Source organism: Heteronotia binoei, chromosome 2 (assembly GCF_032191835.1).
Source record: "Heteronotia binoei isolate CCM8104 ecotype False Entrance Well chromosome 2, APGP_CSIRO_Hbin_v1, whole genome shotgun sequence".
NCBI classification, from domain to species: Eukaryota; Metazoa; Chordata; class Lepidosauria; order Squamata; family Gekkonidae; genus Heteronotia; species Heteronotia binoei.
Window position 1 is genome coordinate 90,267,586 of NC_083224.1, and position 21,737 is coordinate 90,289,322.

The window sequence follows — 21,737 nt, forward strand, 5'->3', positions numbered from 1 at the left end:
GTATTTACTGCCTATTTAACTTGCTCAGAAATTTTAATAGTAGCCCCCTGCTGGATTTAGGATTTTTGATCTGAAGATGCTCTGTTTTCTACTAAATCATTCTTATTTGTTCCCTTGCTTATTAAACTATTTACATCCTGGCTTTTCTGTCATCTTATTATTTCTGTATTGGGTGATCCTGTCTTTAGTGCCTCTATTTTAGGTTTGATTTTGTTTGCCCTTTCTCATTCTTTATCAGAAAATTCTTTTCCATTACTCTGCTTCAGATATTTAACTTCAGAAAGAAAAGTATCTTTTAAGAAACAAAGATGGAATTGCCTCCTCACTTTCGGTATAAATATTTTGTGCAACCAGATTATTCAAGATCCTATAAGATTATTTTACAATTTTTGTTTCCCATCCTAATGTGTTGTTAATTAACACTCTAAAGCAAAATAATCCAAACAATTAATTATAAAACAATCATACATTTATACTGAACAAATCTTTTCTGAACTATTCAGTCAGGATTTTTAATTAACTAACTAATATGCCTAGTCTGTCAAATACAAACTATAATTAAAACAGTTGACCAGTCATATAGCCTAATAACCAGCACATGACCTGTCATTTTACAACACTGAAGCTTCAGATCAGTCGGACTCAGGATCTGGAGGCAAAAACAAATATTCTTTAACTATTTTTTTAAAAAAATTGTTTTGTTTTTCAAATTGAAATTATAACACATTGGCAACAGAAGGTCCTAAAATGAAGGAAATGGACGTAGTTTACAAAGAAATTGAACTTTTGCGTTATTATAAAGTTGGAAAGTGAGCTCTTACAGTCAAGTTCTTCTATGGTATTGCTTAATATGCATTTTATTCCATCAGCATTCCAGGTACTCTGGAATATAGAGTCAAGCTACAGTTTTAAGAGATGTTTATGGTAGAATCCTTCCTAGACCATTCAAAGGCAAATTGCAGTGTGTCTACTATGTAAAAAAATAACTCCCATTCTGTAAGAAGTTAATATGTCAGAGGAAAGGGAAGTGTAGAACTGTATTTGGGTGTTTATTTAGTTAGATTATTTCTATGCCACCTCTTTAGAGTCCTTCTTGAGGTAATTTAAAATTGAAATATGCAATTAAAACCAAGATAGCCGCCCTGAGCCTGCTTCGGCGGGGAGGGCGGGATACAAATAAAATGATTTATGTATGTATGTAGATATTGGACATAAACAACAAAAAACTATCCAAAAAAAGAGACGCAGACTATTAAAAGCTAGTAAGATAAAATGCCTAGTTATAATCCTGAGTAAAAAAAAAAATTGCTTGGTATTTAAAATAAAGTAAAGTAGCGATGAGGTGAGCCCCAAGCAGGAGGGCATTCCAGAGGCAAGGTGCCACAACAGAAAATGCCCTGTCTCCAGTCACCACCTGCCTCACCTCTGAAGGTAGGGTCACAGAGGTGCAGGGGCTTTGAGATGCAGATCTTAACAGGTGAACTGGATAGTATGGGAGGAGTATTTCCTGATGTGCTTGTATGAACTTGATGATGGATAGTGGAAAAAATGTGTGTAAAAGAAATATGCCCATTAAACATGAGGCAAAACAACTTGTGTGACTTTGTTCCTAGCAGCATCTTGTTTTAACTGGGCTGCTGCCTTTGTAATTACACATGCTTAAGGAGCATACCAGCACAGTATTTGTCTGAGCTACAAACTGTGCTGTGGACTTCTGGCATGCTATCCATGCATGGATAGCAGCAGAGATATTTGTGGCTGTTCACATGGAGATGTTTCTCAATGATGCACTCACTGATTCTGCAAATATAGCTGCCTTTGCATCAATGGAACATACATATGGGAGAAACCTCCATGTTTTTCCTAGGTCTCCCATTGTGCCTGCCATACACACACTGTGTTTTTTCTCCCAGGGATGTTTCTTCCATTTTGGGAATAAAACACCAGACTGTCTATGGGAAGCTGCCATATGGATGGGCCATAATTGCCATTTACTTTTTTGGGTCTAGCCTCTTTCATCCTTTCCCAGAATTTTCCTCTCTCCTGTGTTATAGGAGCAGCATTAAGTTATCAGCATACAGCGTGGAACTTCCCCCAGGGGAAAGCAGTCCTTACAGTTTTTGGAATTAGGGTACCTTGTTTCAAATTTGCCCTTTTCCCATGGAAAGCATATTTGCTGGCAAAGAGCATCATCCCAATATAAGTCACTTGAGCTACTTGTATATCACATAGCCCTCCCCCCTTTCCTGGTCTTGCCTATACTTTATTCCTCCCTAGTTCCATTCTTATTGTTAGCCCAATACAAAGGACTCAGCCAGCCAAGGCCTCTTTGTCTCTAGCCAAGGGTCATTGGAGCTCCCAATCTGCTCTGCACTTGTCACATTTGTTACTCTGTGTGTATGTGTGTGTATTATGGCAGGTGCTGACAGCCTGTAATGAATTGGCTCAGGGGAGCAATACACAGTAGGGTCACCAGGGAGTGTAATGCCTGTGTTGGTCAGATGGGAACCATGTTTGGCAGCCCTGATAAGCAGCAGTGGGTGATAAGCCTAGCATTCTCCACCAGCTGCAGATTTGTCTGCTCCAATAATCCTGCAAAACAACAGTTTGGAAGTTCAGTTTGGCTCTGAAGTTTTTCCATGTGGCTTATAACTAGTTTAGAACAAAGTTGCAAAAATTAAAGCATTGGAAATATCCTAAGTTTATTTACTTCTTATTTATTTACTAAGTTTATTTATTTACTTCTTTTATAACCCCACTTTTATCCCCAGTGGGGATCCAAAGTGGCTTTTAACATTATTTCCTGCTCCTTTTTATTCTCATAACAGCTCTGAGAAGTCCCCCCCCCTTTAATTCCCACAACAGTCCTGAGAGGTAAATTAGCTCAGAGTATGTGACGGGTCCAAGGTAGGGTTTCCAGCTGGGAAAATGGGGGGTGGGGGGTGGAGACTGGGGAAAACAACAGTACACAATGCCATGATGTCACTTGCAGGTGAGTACCTGAAAGCAGCTTCACAGAATTGTACAGCATCATTTTTGCTCCTGCCATTCCATTGAGTGAGGGCAGGTGCCAGAGCATGGGGGTGGGAAGTTGCCTTCTGTGGTGGACAGTCTAGTAATCCTAACCCACACTTCCATGACAGAGTGGGAATTCTTCAAACCTGGGTCTTCCAGACCTGCCACTTTAACCATTACACTGTGCTGGCTCTTTGAGTGATAGGCAGGAACAGTTGACTTTTTCCTGGTGGGACATTTCTGCTCAGGAATAGATGGGAATTAGAAAATTGATTTGTGCATGGTTGATGGAATATTCTGAATGAGAAAAGAAAACGTGAGTGAGATATGGCACACACCCAGTTGCAATTACAGTGCTTTTTGAACATGTGAATATGGCAAATTGAATGTGGAATGTAAAGGACAGTCGTATTTAATTTAAATACCCTAGAAATAGGGCTACTTAATTTGAATAATCTGACACTGTCAGGTTCCTGTGAAGTGATGTTTCCCTTAACAATGCATGTCTTTGGTCACTGACTGTGAATATACTATTCAGGATGCCTTGCACTAAAAATAGTATATATGAAGGCCTAGTTCATTACATTGTCATTGTTCCTCCTGCCCCACCCTGTGTTTACCCTGCTCCTGTCTACCAGCATTATACTGTGATTGGGGTGGGGAAGTGAATTTGGATTAGTACCAGAGTGCAGAGGGGGGAGGCTTCCCTGCTGCACTATTTTTCTAACCTGAAATGACCTGAGGGAGTCATTATTAGTCCTGCTGGGGAAAGTTATATGTTGGAAAAATAGTGCAGGGGAGAAGGCTTAAGCTCCTCCTCTTACATGCTGCAGTACCTATCCAAATTGGGCCTCTGTGTATCTGGGAGTTGTTTTAAGCATGCAACTCCAATACGTGTCTGGTTGACAGGGGCAGACATTGGAGGGGGGCACACAGGACAATGTATCAGATAGTTAGGCCTTGAGAGTGTGGAAGTGTATTTATTGAATAAACATAATGACACTGTGTGACATCATGCAGGCAGAAGCATAAAAAGCAGTCTAAGGCTTGGTTCCAGAATCAAGGGGAACCATGGTTGAATTAATCTAACTGTGGTTACTGTGAATATCCCCATGCAGCACTCCACTACTTACTTAATCTGAACCATATCTTGAAGCTTGTTTATTAACCACAATTAATGTTAACCATGGTTTGGTATGATGTACAAACACAGACATCCTGGTTTAATCCCAATTTTGTTCCTTCCTTACCACAGTGGCAGTTGAGATACTATATAGGCCCTTGCAGGAGAGTGAGAGCAAGAGTAAAGGCAAGGAAACTAATATAGGCAGCCTAGGATTTGAATTACGTATCATCTGTGAAGGGAATCCTGGTGTTGCAAATGAACCACAGTTACTATGGTTCTAACATTGTGTCTGAACTGACCCTCTCCTATGAATGCTGTTTTAGATAGGGTCATCAGCTCCAGGTTGGGAAACACCTGAAAATCTTGGGAGTGGAGCCTGAAGAAGGTGGGATTTGGAGAGGGGAGGGACTTTAATTGGGTGTAATGCTATAGAGACTACCTTCCAAAGTGGCTATTTTCTCTAGGCTATTTTCTCTATTTTCTCGGTTGCCTGTATATCTGTTGAATCCCAGGAGATCTCCAGCTACCTCCTGGAGAGAAGCAACCCTAGTTTTAGAGCTGGCTCAAAAGGCTATATTTGGCTGTGGATGGGTGTATTATGAATGCTACTGTGGTAGACTTGTGGCAGTGGAACTGAATTGGGATAATGAAATTGTGTTATGTATGTGAAATCTGTGATCTAGCCTTTGTTTTCTCACCCTGTAGGGCAGGTTAGTGCCCTGTGTAAAGATTTTCCTGTGTTTCAGATGGAAGACTAGACTGAAACATATTATCTCATGCATCCTAGCATGCATCTGCATCCCATCAGACAGGAAGGTTTTATTTTGAGTAGGTTGCTTTCAAATATAGGATTTTCCCATTTGCATTCTGAAGTGGTACACTTTAGGAAGGACTATATCAAACATACTTTCTGATGTTAAAACTGGCTCTCGTGTGTATGAAAATGGCCCATCCTGCTTTGACAGGAAATAGTTTACAAATTAGCTATCTCTTGCCATTTCCCCCCAACAACTGGCAGTCAGTTCTATTAATTTCCTTCAGTTTTCGTTTATTGCAGGGTTAAGATGCTGTTTTCCCAAGATGCAAGGGTAGCCCCTCTGAGGAATTTGCCGGTAGAGAAAGAATGGGATCACAGGCAATACTCTCTCTAAGCTGTGGAGACTTGTGAGAAAAAATTCTACTTCTTGAGCTGAGATTCCCATCTGTGAAGGGAATCCTGGTGTTGCAAATGGACCACAGTTACTAAAGTTGTGAGCTACTGCATAAATTAGTTTACTCTGCTTTGGATTGCACTGATGGTCAGCTATCATTCTAGCAGCATTAACAGTTCGGGAAGTCCACACCCACTCTGAGTGGATTGTTAGTCTTACTCATATTTAGCCTGCTAGTATATTCCCTGCCCAATCCACCTAGTGAGATGGGGAGAGAGAATGAGTGGCCTGGTCCTGTGGCAGATTATAAAACAGAAGCCACATCCACAGTGTTCTTGGATAGGGTCTTCTGTTAGCCCCAAATTCCATTTTTCATGCCTGGCAAATTAATAACAAAGAGTATCCGCTGGTTGCATCTTACTTAGATCTTTTTCTGAATCTTCATGTATTTATCTGCTCTGAATTAAAAATGTTATTCTTGGCTTCCTAATTCTTGATCCTGATTTGATTCTGCCTTTCCTCTGTATATTTCTTGGGTCTGCTCAGACACTTGCTTTTCAGCTTGAGACCTTGACCTGGCACTTCAGAGTATAATTCAGTGACAACATGCAAGTCTCTAGTTTGGGGTTTATATTTGAGGGGAAGTGGTTGGATCCTACTTCCACCACACCAGCCATTTGTAAAGCATGCAGAGGCATCTTGCTCATTAGTTTGTGAAGCCTGCTGGCTACAGTACTCTGCTGACAATGGTGGAATTGGTTTTGTGCACTCAGCCTCTGTATTTCCCTTTGCTCTTATTCCTGAGCTGTGTTTACACACACAGCCATTCACTGCCAAAATTAATGAATGGAGTGTTGAGGTGGGGGAAGGGTGCCAGGATGAGTCACAGCTGAGCCAGCCTACTTAGGCGCTCCTTTGTGTTAAAGAAGCAGCACACCTAATCACATAGGAATGCCTTTGTTAGGCTAGGCTTACTTGTTTGGAAAAATCTGAGGAACCTAGCAACAAACAGCTCAGAGCCAGAGCCACTTCACACATGAGTTTCCTACATGTACATTCCATGCAGGAAATTGTGTGAATCCCACATGCCACAACTTCTGAATAAAGGTAAAAGTAGCCCCCTGTGCAAGCACCAGTCGTTTCGAACTTTTTTCATGGCAGGCTTTTTACAGGGTGGTTTGCCATTGCCTTCCCCAGTCATCTGCACTTCCCCCCAGCAAGCTGGGTACTCATTTTACCGACCTTGGAAGGATGGAGGCTGAATCAACCTTGAGTCGGCTACCTGAACCCAGCTTCCACTGGGATCGAATTCAGGTCATGAGCAGAGTTTGGACTGCAGTACTGCAGGTTACCACTGTGCACCACGGGGCTCTTAAGAACTTCTGAATACATATGGCTATTTGTTGCAATGCCTGAACATATGAAAGGAGGCCATACCTACCAATGGCATGCCTCTGTGTGTGCATGATTCTAGAGGACAAACAATGAATGAGTCCAGCATGTCCTATAATGTAGCACTGTGCTCAGAGGCTAAGTGCACTAAACCAATTCCACCATTGTCAGTGGAGCACTGTAGCCCGGAGGATTTACGAATCATATAGGATTGTATAGATCTGAAGGGAAAAAATGGTTTTGTCTTTCTAGAACCTTTTCATGGGGGTGTTAGTTGCAGAATTTCTGTCTGAGCAGGAGATTTCCTCAGTCATCTTAGCTGTGTTCCATCTACCAGGTCTGCTGTGAATGTTTGACTCACCTCTCTTTTCTGTTGGGCAGGTTTGCCACTAAGGAACGAGATGGGCTACTCCTGTACAATGGCCGTTTCAATGAACGCCATGACTTTGTTGCACTGGAGATAGTGCATGAACAAGTGCAGCTTACCTTCTCAGCAGGTAAGGTTAAACTCCAGCCCATGAGCCCCAAGGCATTGCCTTAGCTTCCCCCACTCCTATTCACTTTCGCCAAACCTCTTTCCCCTTTCCTGGGAGTCCTACTTCTTATTTCCTCGACCTTAATTCTTCTACACCATTGCCTTATGCTGTCATTATCCTGGAACCACCATGTTTAGCTTAGATGCCATCTCTCCTTGGCTGCAGTGAGAAATGATAGTGATGATGATGACGCACTCCCTCCCAGATCCTTTCTCTGAGTTGTGTCTTATCTGTTCCACAGGGGAGTCAACAAGCACAGTTTCCCCGTTCATTCCGGGGGGTGTGAGTGATGGGCAGTGGCACACCGTCCACCTGCATTACTTCAACAAGGTAAGACTCTCTCCTGTGGTCTGATGGAATGCACAGCCCATCAAACCACAGCAGCCTGCATAGGCTCTATGTCAAATTTTATGCCAGCTTTTCCCTTTTGCTGTGCTCTGGGTGATGATGGGATATGTGTAGTTGGCAGTGCTGACTGTGCTGGGGTATGGGATATTCAGAGACTAGTGTCACTAACCACAGTCTCATCATCTGGCTTCTCTAGACTCCTAAAGGCCCCAGCTGTTATCAGTCATAGTGCCCTAAACACAGAGATTCAAAGGATGGTGGTTCCCATTTGATGGAGTCTCAAGAAGTCATTCTCTAATGAGGAGGCTGCTGACAGGGGGTGAGCAGCTGGTGCAATTGTCACAGGCAGCTGCCTGCTTCAGTTAATAAGCTTGGGACTGAAAGGGGCTGTTTAGGGAAATGGAATGGCACAGGAGGATGGGAGTGGATGCAGGGGGGTGGGGGGAGCAGGGCTTTCAGTGGCCGGAGGTTGGGAAGAAGGCAGTGGCCAAAGACTAGGAAGGCAGATTTCAACAGGACTGGATCTACATGTTTTTTGAGGGGGGGCAAAATTAAAAAATGGCACCCCCTTATCGGCTCATTCTACCTTATGGGCCCATAGAATAGAATGGACTCCATACCCAATTTAGTGCCCCTCCTCTGGTGGTGCCCGGGGCAAGCACCCCCCTCTGCACCCACCCCCCTCTGCACCCACCCCCCTCTGCACCCACCCCTAGATCCGGCCCTGGATTTCAAGGATCTAAGGCTCCACAGCAAGGAAGCTCAGAGGATCCCTTCCTTGCATTCCTTGCTTGCTCTGTCCTTTTGTGCTTCCATAACCCCCATTCTCCTGGGGAACTGTGGTTTATTTTGTAGGCTCAGTAGGTTTCTGATTCTGTTTTTCAGAAAGGCATCATGCTGAATCAGAACAACAGCGAGGCAGAAGGGGTTTTGCACAGGGATCTCTTGCCTAAATGTGATGCTCTAGATCCAGAAACAGTTCTCTGAATAATTAGTGTTGAGCATAGGGAGTCCCATGCATGTAAGAAGGAAGTGCACCAGAGAGATTATATCATAGCCATATAGACTCATGAATGGTCGTCTCAGACAAAGTAACTAGTAACTTTGTACATATCTTCCTGATGAGCTCAAGCAGTTCCTAACCTTTCATCACACCCCTGAGAATGACAGGGGCCAATCAGAACTCTAGCTGGACACCAGGGGTTCTTGTCACATGTTTAGTAATCTGTGTATTACTTCAGTATCTTGCTTTGAAGAATGAACTAATAACCACCTGAAGCTAGGCAGGAACTCAGGGTATACCGAAGACAATCTGATGTCTTCCAACAATGTGTTAGTTGATAATGTATTATACTATCTAATTCACCATCCATTTCTTTTGAGTTTTTCAAAAATTTCCCTTTGTCAGTGCCTTTCTTTTTCCTGTCAGTGTAACTGGGTTAAGGAGTGGTAGTGAGACAGAACAATGTGATTGTGGTGAATAGAACCAGAAGTGACCTTGATGTATCCTCCCTCCAAGCTTGAAGCCTCTTACTGGAGTACAGTTGAAGTCCAGTTGCCTGTTCCCACTTGGCGACTCTTTGGCTGGGTTAGGGTGTTGGCCTTCCCACTCCTGGGAATGTTTCTGAGCACAGGCGTCAGCACCAGTGAGCTGGATTGCCTGCGGCTGCTTCATCCAAGCACACAGCCTCTGTGCCAGCAGACAGTTACCTCCTGCAGTAGCACATGAGAGGGTGCCAGCTTCACAACACTAGCAGCCAATACTATACTAGCAGTTTCTTCTCTAGAGCGCTTATCCTATTTTAAGGGGGTAAGTGTTCCACAACCCCATGCCATTCAACAAAGAGGTGAAATGGGGATCCAGACTACCAACATTGCTTACCAGTGGTATTAGCTTATCAGTGATAGTTTGTCAAAGGAAAGTTAGCTGAGTTGAGTGTTATTGCCTCATGACCTGGAGGCCAGGAGCATGCTGAAACACGGGGGTAGAGGAAGGGTGTGGTATTGTTGTTCCATAGCAATCTGATGTTGCTCCACAACACCCACATTAACCATAAATCAGGTTCACTGTGGAAAAAATGGGCATGGCTCTTTCTTTTCCCTGTGTAACATGCTTAGAATAGGAACTGCCCTGGTTATTAAAACCTGGAATATTGGGGGTACTGAGTCAATTAACGACCAGCTTCTCATATGAGAAAACAGGTAGGGTGTATACCTGACCTTCCACTGCAACCAGAAGGTCTCTGGGGCTTGTTGACTAAAAGTCAATAAATGTTGACTTTCATAAAAATTGATTGACTCATGTCAGAGTTAAAATAGTTGGCCAAAGCATCTTTCAGGTATCTAGGAGGGTTGGCAGTGTCACATGCATGACATTTGAGTTATGATAAACAAACTCTGGGTCTCAGTTCCCTATTTGTCAAATAGAGTAAAACAGTATTGCTCTTTGTTTCAAGGAAATTGGTACAGTGATTTAAAACCAGTATAAATCCCTGCCTGAGCATATAAAAGACTACCAAGGTAGTCCTTATCTTGCTGTAGAAGCTCGGCTACATATGAAGTGGGCTGTTCTCCCCTGTCACTGGGCTGTTCCTCAACAAGTATGTTGCTTCTGTGACCGAAAAGAAAAAGGGAGGGGAAGCACTATTGCCCAAGCCAGACCTGTCCTTTGCTCTCAGTGAATGTGTGCTTTGGGACTTCCACAACTCTCTTCCAAGCCTGCCACCAGAGTATGCTGCAGAGTATGTTGGTGGGAGGCAATTGGCCATTGTGTGCATCTTTCTGTGTACTGTGGGGTCTCTGTGTGCATTGCAGGGAGTTACAGTAATTAGTGGGACTGGCAGGCAGACCTAAAAGTGGAGCTAATTTCTTTTGTTCCAGAACAGCCACTGCTGTTACGATCACCTTGCTATCCTGCAAGATCAAGGATGATGAAATTTAAACCCTGTTTTTTTCTCATGTGGGTTTCCGCCCCCCCCCCCCCCCCATACTGATTCTTCCAGAATGCTGGCTGTATGCCACAGAGATTTGTCTGAAGCCCTGGTTTACACCAGTAGGCTTTGCATTACAATTCAGAATCCTTGGCTTGGCTATAATCCTTCAGGTGCTGACTATTCTGCGAACTCACCTGAATTCCTGTTGGTAGTACTGATGGAAAGGAAAAGCAAGATTCCCCTATCATATATTTCTCAGTGTTGCTTTGGTGTAGAAGAAAAGAGGGTGTGTCTCTTTTGCTTTCTTTGACTGGGGGTTATCTGAGGACACATCTCTATATAGCAAAAAGGGAAGGTAGTTAGTCTCTAAGGCTCATTCAATCCTTAGATTTCAGGTTAATTCTTACACAATATTGTCCCAAACATGTAAAAAATCATTTATGTTAAGACAGAATTTCCTCAAGGCAAGCAGTTTTGTGCCTCTGGGTGTTTATGTACCACAAATGACTTAACTGATTCGCATGAACAGAGGTAAAATGTGTTGTGCTAATAATGTTTGTGCTGTATTATTCAGTAGCTTTATTTTTTCATGAAATTTTGTGCACCCACTTTTCTCTCTGCATGAGGCTCCTCTGTTGTCAGCAGCACCCCCTCGCCTTCCACTGTCACATGTTGCTGTCACCCAAGGGTTTGCCCAAGCCTCAGAACAGGAAAGGGAGGGAGCTGCATCACCCCAAGTCCTCCCACTCTTTCCCAGAACACAGTTCACATCTGAGCTCAGAACAATGTTCCATTCCTCTCCTTCATGGCCTGGTTGTGCAGCCTCCAGTTATCCCTCATCCCTGCCCCTGCCATTGAATCCCAGCCCCACTTCCCAGGGCTGCCACTATGACATGAGTGGGAGCATTATTTCCTCCAGTCTTGTGTCCCACCCCTGTCTGCCTCCCCCTTGCTCTTCAATAGATATTGTCTGGCAAACCTCCCATCTCTCCCCATGGCCTATACTCCTGTCTAGCCTGGCCTCTCCCTGACCTTGCCATGACCACAATTGCTGGTTGGTTTGGCTTCCTCCCTGGAAGCTTGTCCTTCCCTGGCATTTTCATTTTGACATCAACACTGGGCAATAATGTCATCAGCTAGTGCCAACTACTCTGGGGTGAGGCCTATACTTTGCTGCTGCTGTTGCCACCCAGGTCCCCTTCATGGGGGTTCTGGCTGTGCCTACAGGGACCAATTGAAGTAAGAGAGTGGTGGGTGGTGTGTCCCACTGGCTCCTGTAGCTCTAGGGAAGTTCCCACCCCTGCCAGGGCTGTTGTGGCTGGTCTGGGTGCTGGTCTTACTGCTACATATATGTAATCTAGGTAGCATGAATATGAAGAGATGGTTATTAACAACGATATGATGAATGGATTCATGTAGCTTCATCTCATTTAAGATTTTGTCCTTCTCTGTTCCTGGGGTTGGATCTGAAGAGCTTCTGCTGATATTCATGAGCATTGATAGGAGTAGAAAGGGAATGATCCTCATCTTCCCTCCTGTGCTTCCACTTTTTTTTTTTAACCCAAAGTGTCTTCAGACAATGCACATACTGGAAAAGATAATTCTATCATAAGAGCACCCTTATGTGACCTTGCAACTTAGACATTATGGCAAGTGCTTTCTCATGATTTCCCTGAGCTTCCCAGAAATAAGGGACATTTTGGGAAACCATGGACATGTATTTGCTATAATTCCTAAACTGCAAGATCATTGATGTGTGTGACCATGGCACTCTGGAAAAAAATTGTCCTTCAACATCCATGGTTTCTGTAGGCACTGGAAGAAAAACAACAAGGCCCTCCCCAACCAAACTTAGTTGGGCAGCTCATTGGAAGTACCATGGATCAAGGTTTAATTTATTAAGCAGTCCAAGGCAGTAAGGGATCCTGATTTGACTGTGAAATTTGATCAGACTTTGCAATCATCTCTGGTCAACAGGCATTTCTTTAGCATCTCTGCTTGTATGACTGCAGAATGCTGTCACAGTTACCACATTTTGAGCACAGAACCCCATGATGTAAGAGGTGGTCCCACTAGTACTGCTGTACTAATGCTGAATAGAAACCTTTTTCAGCACCCCATCCCTGGGAGGTGCCCAAGGACCACAAAACAGCTGTATAAATACTGGCAAGAGTACAGTACATTAATTATGATAGGCACTTAGCCCTATCATGGAGAAGCAAGAGTGTAATTAAGGAATCCATGTTATGTAATTATATAAAGCCAGATCACCATCACACTCTTCCTTGAGGAGGAACACCATAGATCTAGGGCTTGTTGACATTTATTTATTCATTCATTCAGTTTCTAAACCACCTTTCCCCATGCAGCAAGGCTCAATAAATAAATGTTTATTGTATTTAATTGATATTCTGCTTTCCAAAAGCAAGAATCCACAAAGGCACAGCTCAGAACACTCATAACATTGTAAAATTATCATTAACCATTAAAAACATAAGATTGTCTTCTAATTTCCATTAGAAGAAAGAGTCTTAGCATGCTTCTCAGGGCATGATGTTCCACAATAAAGGTGTGGCCTTTATCTCTGGTAGAGGTGTTTGGAAAAAAAAACCCAGGGTGGTGCAGTGGTTAGAGTGATGGAGTATGACCCAAGAGACCTGACTTCAAATATCCAGTCTGGGCCATTCAAGCTCTCTTGCCTAACTTATCTTACAGGGTTATTATGAGAATTAAATGAAGGCAAAGAGAACCGGATATGCTGCCCTGAGCTTCTTAGGGAAAGGGTTAGATAAAAATAGACTATAAAGAATTTTCTTCACCTGAAACTCTGAATTTCCCCTCCCAGCCATAGAAGACAATAATGGTCCAAGTGGTCTTAGCCTGATTTGGTACAAGACAGGTTCACATGCTCATATGGCCACTGGAAAAATAGAAAGCAAGAAAAGTGGAGAAGCTATGGGGGCTTTCAGGGAAAGGAACAGGATATGATGGGGAGGATGAAATGAGATGCCCCCTCAGATCCTTGCAGGTTGCCCACTTGTTTCTATAAGTTTCTGTCCTTCTTTCTCAGACACTGTGCTAGTAGAAAGTACCATAAAGTTGTAGCTTATGCCTTTTGCCTTTTGTGATTCAGAGATGTAAGGTGCATCTGGGAGTTCATGAGATTCTGACAGCTGTTTATTTTCCCAGGGAAGAGAGCCATAAAATGCACAAGGGGTTTAGAGACCAGGAGACTTGTTCCTACAGAGAGATAACCATTTGATAACCAGGATAGATCATTGTAAAATGTGATCCGGGTATGGAGTTGCGTGAAATATGGATTGGGAAAGGCTTCCTGCCAGCACAGGGCAGGAAGGATTTTAAAAGATTGTTAACATCTGTTAGGCTTTGTTCAAATGCTTTGTCCAAATGCTGGGAGCTGGATTCCTTTGCAAGAGGCAGGAGGGGGTGCATTTGTTTCACAGACAGCCAGGCGGGGTTGTCAGAGGTAACTGTTCTTCATTGCTAAATTAGTTTGGACTAATCTTCTTTATTATTGTCATTACATCTGTAACCAGTAGTCATTCATAGCTGTTTTCTCTTGTCTGCATTCTAGCCTAATCTATAACAGTAAGGTCTTTGACTGTTTTGGAAAGCAGGATGCCTTAGATCACTTGCTCATGCCTAGACATGTTAAACACACATGTATGGGAGAAGGGCTGGAGTAGTTGGGAAACTTCCCTTTTTGCTTGCCCAGAGGCAGCCTTTGCCAGGGGTCCCCAAGACACTGCTGGATTATAACTTGGGGTTCTGGCACAACAAAGAGGAACCACTTTACATGCCCACAAGTATGCAATACACAGGTAAGAACCCATAGACTCAGGGTGAATTTATGATAATGGCCACCCTTCTTCTTGTAGGAATTCAAGCCAAGAGATATTCAGAGGTGATTGCCTCTGCATAGCTACCCTAGATTTCCCTGGTAGTCTCCCCATCCAATTTCTAACAAGGGCTGATCCTGCTTTGTATCCAAGATCTGATGAGATTGGACTACCCTGGGCCATCCAAGTCAGGGCTGGTATCAGCCAGACATACAGAGAGGTAAACTATGCATGATGTTGGAGGAGCCATGAACAGGTCTCCTAATGTTTAATTTATTGGGTGCAGCCTCCCCCAGGGTCGCAGCACTGGGGAAGGGTTTTTATAAGCTCTTCCTTTCTCCAGCTCACCAGTTCCCTGATCAACCCTCCCCCAACCACTTTGATTGCTATAACAACTCTCATGGAAAAAGACAGGTGCCTGTATTGTGCCTGTCTCTCCCCCCACCCAAAATACCTAGGTTAAAAGCAATAAGTAAGGGGAGTCAGGAGCTTGCTTTGGTTGGGGAAACAGAATGGAAAGGGGGAGAAAAATTAAAAGCCCTCTGTCCCGAGAGCCGCAATATGCCAGCTTTTTGCAGCTGTATTACACTGTCAGGAATCCCCAAAGTCACTCATTGCTTGACCCTTAGAAGTGCTTTTATACATTTTTCGTCAGCAGCTTTTTATTTTATTAATGTGGAACTGCATGAATTTCAGGTTTTATTAAAAAGTGGAGCTTCAGTGCTTTCTAGAGTTGCCAGCAGGTCTGTAGAAAAATGTCCTGTCCCTTTATTAAAAGACCTCTATTAGCTCAATGTGTGGAAATGAGCAGCTGAAACTTGTCATCAAATTAACAATAATAACAATAATAACATCACTTAGTAAATAGCAGCCCTCTATAGGGACAGGACTTTTTTTCTCATGGCAGTTAGCAACCCTATTCCTTTCCTCAGCAAAAAGTATTTTTCAGGCAAAACTGCAATTTATATATACATTACACTATGCATAAACAATTTTGTATATTTGTACTCAGGAATAAGTTTCCAAGTACAGAATATATCATGAAAAACATTCCAGCTCTGGGGAGTTTCCTGAGATGATCCCAGTGCTAGAGGGGTGTGGGAGGGCTATGTACTGAGCATTGTGCTCAGTATCTCTTTGCGCCCCCCCCCCCCATTTTGTTTTCAGTATTCTGGGGGAAGGAGTGGCTCAAAGGCTGAGGGAAGATTTGGGCTTCCTGCCAGTCCTCCTGGGTGCTGTGCTGTGACCTGTTGCCATGACCACGCCCTCCCCTTCTTTCCCCCCAGCTGCATTTCTCTCCTTTTGTCTGGAACTGCGCTGTTTCCTAGCCATGGCCTTTGAATTTCTCTTCAAATTCTATAGTCCAGTCTTGCACACAAAAGCGGTCACCGATGACCTGTGTTCTTCTCCTGCCAGGCGTGGGGGCCTGAAGCTGAACACTAGCCCAGTGGGCAAATACAATACAGAGAGAGACAGCCCTGAACAAAAGCTCAGGTCGTGTCGTTTACAGTCCAGAGTGACATGGTACGGTGACACAGTGCAAGTTTTCAATGGGATTCCCCTTGCCAAAGTGGCTTCAGAATCTCTTATTTCTCTGACTACATTGGGTGTAGTCCCCTCCCTCCCTTTCTGAATTGTGTGTGATGATGAGAAAGGCTTCAAGAGCAAGATTTATTGACTCAGTTTACTCAGCAGTGGCTTATTATCTGATGCCAAAGAGGCTGTCCTCTTTGTTATATTAATGCCTGTTTTTTTGTTAGCCTCATAAAATACGATCTTTTAAAACAAAACAATTAACCATTAGGGTTTGTAGAATCTTTCGGGATCAAGTGCCGTGTTCTACTGGAGAAAGTTTTCCTACCAGACGTTTCGTTCTCAGCTGCGGAGAACATCCTCAGTGGCTACAGAGCTGGGTACCAAGATTGGTGGATGAAAATGCCTTCGTCCTTTCTGTTAAAATTGTGCTGGTGTTTGTAAATCTCAATAGCTTCTCTGTTCAGGCGGGTATAATAATGTGAGACCGTAGAAAGGACTATATAATTGTCTGCCTTGGACCTTCTGCAAAAGGAATCTGTTTGTTTTCCTCCACAGCCTATCATGGGCAAATCTGGAGTTCCTCAGGGGCCCTCTGACCAGAAAGTGGCTGTGGTGACAGTGGATGACTGCGACACTTCAGTGGCCTTGAAGTTTGGGTCCATTCTGGGAAACTATTCCTGCTCAGCCCAAGGGACCCAATCAGGCACTAAGAAGTAAGAAGTTTATGTACATGATAAGATACTGCTATAAAATGAGCAATTAATAGGCCTAGCTAAAGGCAGACTGTCTTCACAGTGATTACTGTTTGTCTGTAAAATGCCTTTCAGGAGGACAGACTGAAATAGTGCCTGTCTGTGTTGGTTTTCCAGGTCATCTTCACCTTACAGGGGCCAGTAATTGGAAGTGTAGTTATCCCTTTACCCTATCACACTTGTGAGAGACCCTGCAAGGTGGGCAGGGAGGCAGGGAGTGGGTCTCTGTGTGTTCCCATTTATGCAGATGTGAAGGTAGTTGCTTACTTGCTCAAGATTGCCCCAAAAAGTCCATGGCTGAGGTGGCATTTGAACTCTGATCTTTGGGTCAGTTCACATTCTGCATATCACAGATTTTTACTGCTGAGCTACTATACCCTTCAATCTTCCCCAAAATTACCCTTCAATACCCTGTACCTTCTGCTACAGCAGTTTTAGACTCACACAAATAGCCTGCTAAATCTTCAGGGCCAAGCATAATTTCATTGGGACTAATACAAACTAGTAACATGGGCCACTGCACATATAATTCCATCCTGTGTGTATAATATCATGATCCATGAAGGAGATATTGTTATTTTATTTCAGAAATTATATTAATAGATTATGTAATTGAAGTAGGCTTGCAGCCTGAGCCACAGTAAAATGTCTCTACTTCCTCCCTTCCATGTTTCGGCTCTATAAATCTCAGTCCTCTACTCCCCATTTGGCTTTTCATAATGCAATCCTAAGCAGAGCCACACACCTTTGGGTTCATTGAAGCCAGTAGGTTTAGAAGGGCATGGTTTCGAATGTACTTCCAATGATAGACACCTGCTAGCGTTCATAGCTCTGCTGATGTCTATCAGAGCATTGTTATATAATCTGCTGTTTCAATCCCATCAAACAGTGGCCCTTGGTTAACCTTCCCCTGCTCATTGTCTTCTGAGCAATTCCCATTTTTTCTTCCCAGGTCCCTGGATCTGACAGGTCCACTGTTATTAGGTGGTGTTCCTGACCTGCCCGAGAGTTTCCCTGTACGGAACCAGCACTTTGTAGGCTGTATGCGGAACTTCCTGATTGATAATCGAGAGGTGGACATGGCTGACTTCATTGCCAACAATGGGACTGTGCCTGGTATGGAATTTTTAAGACTCAGGGAAGAAGGCTGGGCACAGAAGTTGGAATCCTGCCCAGATTAATGCACACACACACACTCTTCAGTGGGAAGCCACCTCTGCTGTTATCCATTCATGTACCATCTTGCATTCTCCTTCTAGGCTGTTCAGCAAAGAAGAATGTTTGTGACAGCAACACCTGCCATAATGGTGGTACATGTGTCAACCAGTGGAACACCTTCAGTTGCGAGTGCCCTCTGGGTTTTGGAGGCAAGAACTGCAAGCAGGGTAAAAAATGGAGGCTGTAAGAGACAGGGGTGGTGGTTGGTCATGGTATTTGGGCTGTTTGAACAGTAATCACCCTGGGAGAAGGTATGGGGGAGAGTTATTGCTGATTCTTTCTCCTAAGTAGATCAAGGTGTAGAATGACAACAGAAAGTCTCTGTCTGGTTCCAATCCCTAACTGAAATGTGCCCATGCCTTTGGGAAGTGTTAGGTGCCCAATACTGTATGTCAGGTAGGAGGGATTTCTGTCATGCTTTGAGAATAGAAAATGAAGCCCCACTGCTAGAAACATAGAGTGAGATAGAAAGGAGGACAAAGCCTCCACACAATCTGGGCAAAGGGTTGTAGTTTAAACAATGTGTGAGAATGCAAGGTAGCTCACATCCTCCTGTGAAGGCATGGGAATGCAAGTAAACAGGAGCTGTTTACCCAGCTGCAAGGAGTACAGTACTCTCCAGTGCCATTATGTAATGTCATGTAAGGTAGTGTTCAGTCACCCAGTACAAGCAGGCAAAGACTAAAGAATTTTGAAAGAACCAGCTGCTATGTCCTTCTTTAGGGGAATGGCTTCCAGGCTGGGTCTAAAGAAGCATAAGAGATGGTGGTTCAGAACTTCTCTTAGCCTGGAACTTCCCCTTCCCTTCCTAGCCATTTTGTTTCCTGGTTTTCTAAACACCCACTGCTGGAAGGGTCAAAAGGTAGCTAGCAAGTGTATCCTGATAGCCTAAGAGCCTTCTCATTAGATGCTGGCCATGCCCTAAAATGAAGGTTGAACAGATCACCAGTTCTTTATTCACAGAGGATTGCTAGTAAAAGCATTCCTTTGAAGCTGTTGTGCTGTAGCCATTAGTTCTGTCGCAGTGTTGGTTTGGATGTGCTTGTTTGGTATCTCCAGCCCATACAATCCAAATATGTCTCTTAACCAATGTGGATACCAATCCTGGGCCCATTTGCATAGCAAGCAAATGAGAAAATGCCTGCTGCTATAAGATACTGATGCTTAGTTTGCCCTAGACCTCACCATACATGCATTTTCTGTGAATTGTACCCTACAAAAAAATACCTTGGGAAGCACTGCAATCTGTGATCATTGTGCTGTGACTCATTCTTAGGGTGTGACTGAGAACTCCTGGGCTGTACTCTTGCAGGATCCATATTCCAATAGAACATATGACAGCATTTCTGTGCAGTGTGTCTGCTGATCCATGTTTTTTTTTTTTCATTTCTGTGAAGAAATGGCTAGTCCCCAGCGCTTCTTCGGCAACAGCATGGTGATATGGAGTAACTTGGCATTAGTCATTACGCTCCCATGGCATATTGGACTCATGTTCCGTACAAGGCAGGGCAATGGTGTCCTCCTACATGCTACAGCTGGGCAGCATTCTACCATCACCCTGCTGGTAAGTGCCAAGGCTGGGACAGAATTCCATTGTCACTCCTTAGATTAATGGACTGGAGAAGACATTGTTGAGCTATAAGCAAAAAGGTGCAGTTGTTGGGCGGGGATCTGGGTCACAGATGCTCTGCTTCATCCCAGCAGGTATCAGAAACCTTGTGGCAGACTTAGGGGCTATTCAGGTGGCATTATATTCTCAAGCCCATGTTCTTTTGGGGGAAAGGGAGAGACTTCACACAGGGCTGGACTTATGCTGTTCTTGCCTGCCTCTCTTTCACAGTTAAGTGAGGGGAATGTGCTGATGACTGTGTACCGTGCCAGCAGCCAGGTCTCAGCACTGCGGCTGCACCAAGTGAAAGTGAATGACGGTGACTGGCACCACCTGCAGTTGGAGCTGCACAACAGCAGGGACAGCCCAGAGGCACAATGCGTAGCCATCATGGCATTTGACTACGGCATGCATCAGGTATGGCTGGCCCCAGGACTCTGCCAACAATAACATTCTGTGATTCTTAGCCTAGAAGTCTTCTGGTACCTATATGCAGAAGGAAAGAGAGGAAAGTCTGGGGAATAAAAATGTGATTAAAATATAAGTTATTTAAAGCTTATTTAATTTGTTAACAAATATATATAAAAATCATTCCAATTAAAATAATGAGAACATTAACATGTTTCCCTACATTCCAGGGGTTGTTTTGTAGGAAAAAAGGTGCAGGAGCATATAATTTGCATATGCCCCGGGATCTGTGTGCAATGGGAAGAGAACTCCCCACTGCATGCAGACCTTGGCTGCAGGTTCAGGAACTGCACTCTTGTGAGCTCCTGCTGAATTCAAGCTCTGCTGCATTCTAGTCTACTTTGTCATATCTTTTCTGGGTGAGGTTGACACAGGGGCCGCTTTCCTGCAGTCTTCACTGCTGCCCTCTGTTAACCCTCATCTGCTGCTTTGTTCCAGTTCCGCTCACCTTCCCTTTCTCCACAGTTCTTCTGATGACCCACAGCCTTGACCTCTGTTCTTGTACAAACAAGGGTTCCCAGCATGATGCCCATAGTGCCATGGTGCCCATTGACACCTCTCCTGGTGCCCACCAAGTGTTTTTAGAAGGTGGGTAGGGCCAGATGGGGCTTTTGCCCATCAGGGTTTCTGACTGGCTTTTGGAGATCTGATTGGCTGTGCAGGTTTTTTTAACATGTTACTTTTGCAGCAGCAGCTGTCAGCACAGCACAAGGATCTTCACTGTGTGACTGAAGCCTTTTTTAAGCTTGGGGACATCTTTGGAATTCTGACACAGTGTGGGGAGTGCCGCCACAAAATGGCTGAAGGTAAACTGCAGAAGCCATTGTGGCTGGCTCTGCCTCCTGCAGCAGCCATTTTGTGGCAGCACTCCCCACACTGTGTCAGAATTCCAAAGATGTCTCCAAGCTTAAAAAAGGCTGGAGAACAGAAATGTTGTGGGTTCATCAGGGGAGTTAGGGAAGGTGCTGCCAAGTGTTTTGCTTGCCCTCCAGGTGGTGACCAACATCAGCAGTGAGTTGCATGGACTGAAAGTGCGGACCCTGAGTATTGGCGGCATTCTGGGGGATGAGAAGAAGGTGCAGCAAGGCTTCCGTGGTTGCATGCAGGTAAAGTGTGGACAAAGAGCAGACCCCCTTCTGGGCTGAGGGTGTGCTAGATCATGATTGGTGAGGTGCAGATGCTCCTTTTCCATCATCGAGTTTGTCTTCAAAGCCTTCTATCTAGTAGTGACTGTCAGGGAGTGGTGATTCACCCCCAGTCAGAACAGCCATGAAGTTTGTGCCAGATATGACCCTTGGCAGCTCAGCATCATGGGGTGCAGCAGGGGAGCCACAGTGGCAACACTTCTGGCTGGTGCAGCAAGAAAGGGGCAGGGTGAGAATTGTTCTTGGCTTAGTGGCATGGCCTGCATCTGACAGGGCAGGAAGTCTTGGCAGGGACTGGCTCCAGTAGGAGAGCTGTTGGCTTTATACGTCTGCTGGCAGTGGAGGTGGCAGCCCTTGTGAGACAGGAAGGGCGATCACAGGGCTTGTGTGGGTTGTATAAGGGGCTAGGGGAGGCCTGGCTGAGGAGGAAGTGCGGAGACTCTTTCCCTAGTGCAAGGAACAGGCTATGCAAGGCTGGGGTAGGAGGAGGATGCTATATACTCCTCCCCTCTCCATCACTGTGGACTCCACCAGGAGATGATGGGGCTCGACTACTTTACCCCAACACACACACACTTCAGCAGATTGACCCCCATTCCAATCTCTTCTACCTGGGGGCTGGACTCCTACCCCCACCACCTGACTATC

General features: G+C 44.4%; 1 protein-coding gene across 4 annotated transcripts in view; it reads left to right on the forward strand.

Moving 5' to 3' along the window:
- Positions 1-21,737, forward strand: part of CELSR2 (cadherin EGF LAG seven-pass G-type receptor 2) — a 134,993-nt gene that overhangs the window by 85,110 nt on the left and 28,146 nt on the right. For all 4 annotated transcript variants that reach the window (XM_060231581.1, XM_060231583.1, XM_060231580.1 and 1 more), the window contains exons 4-11: positions 7,066-7,181; positions 7,462-7,550; positions 16,453-16,610; positions 17,602-17,765; positions 17,909-18,034; positions 19,265-19,431; positions 19,708-19,893; positions 20,937-21,050. In XM_060231581.1, the coding sequence (XP_060087564.1) occupies positions 7,066-7,181; positions 7,462-7,550; positions 16,453-16,610; positions 17,602-17,765; positions 17,909-18,034; positions 19,265-19,431; positions 19,708-19,893; positions 20,937-21,050 (1,120 nt within the window). The remainder of the gene's footprint in view (positions 1-7,065; positions 7,182-7,461; positions 7,551-16,452; positions 16,611-17,601; positions 17,766-17,908; positions 18,035-19,264; positions 19,432-19,707; positions 19,894-20,936; positions 21,051-21,737) is intronic.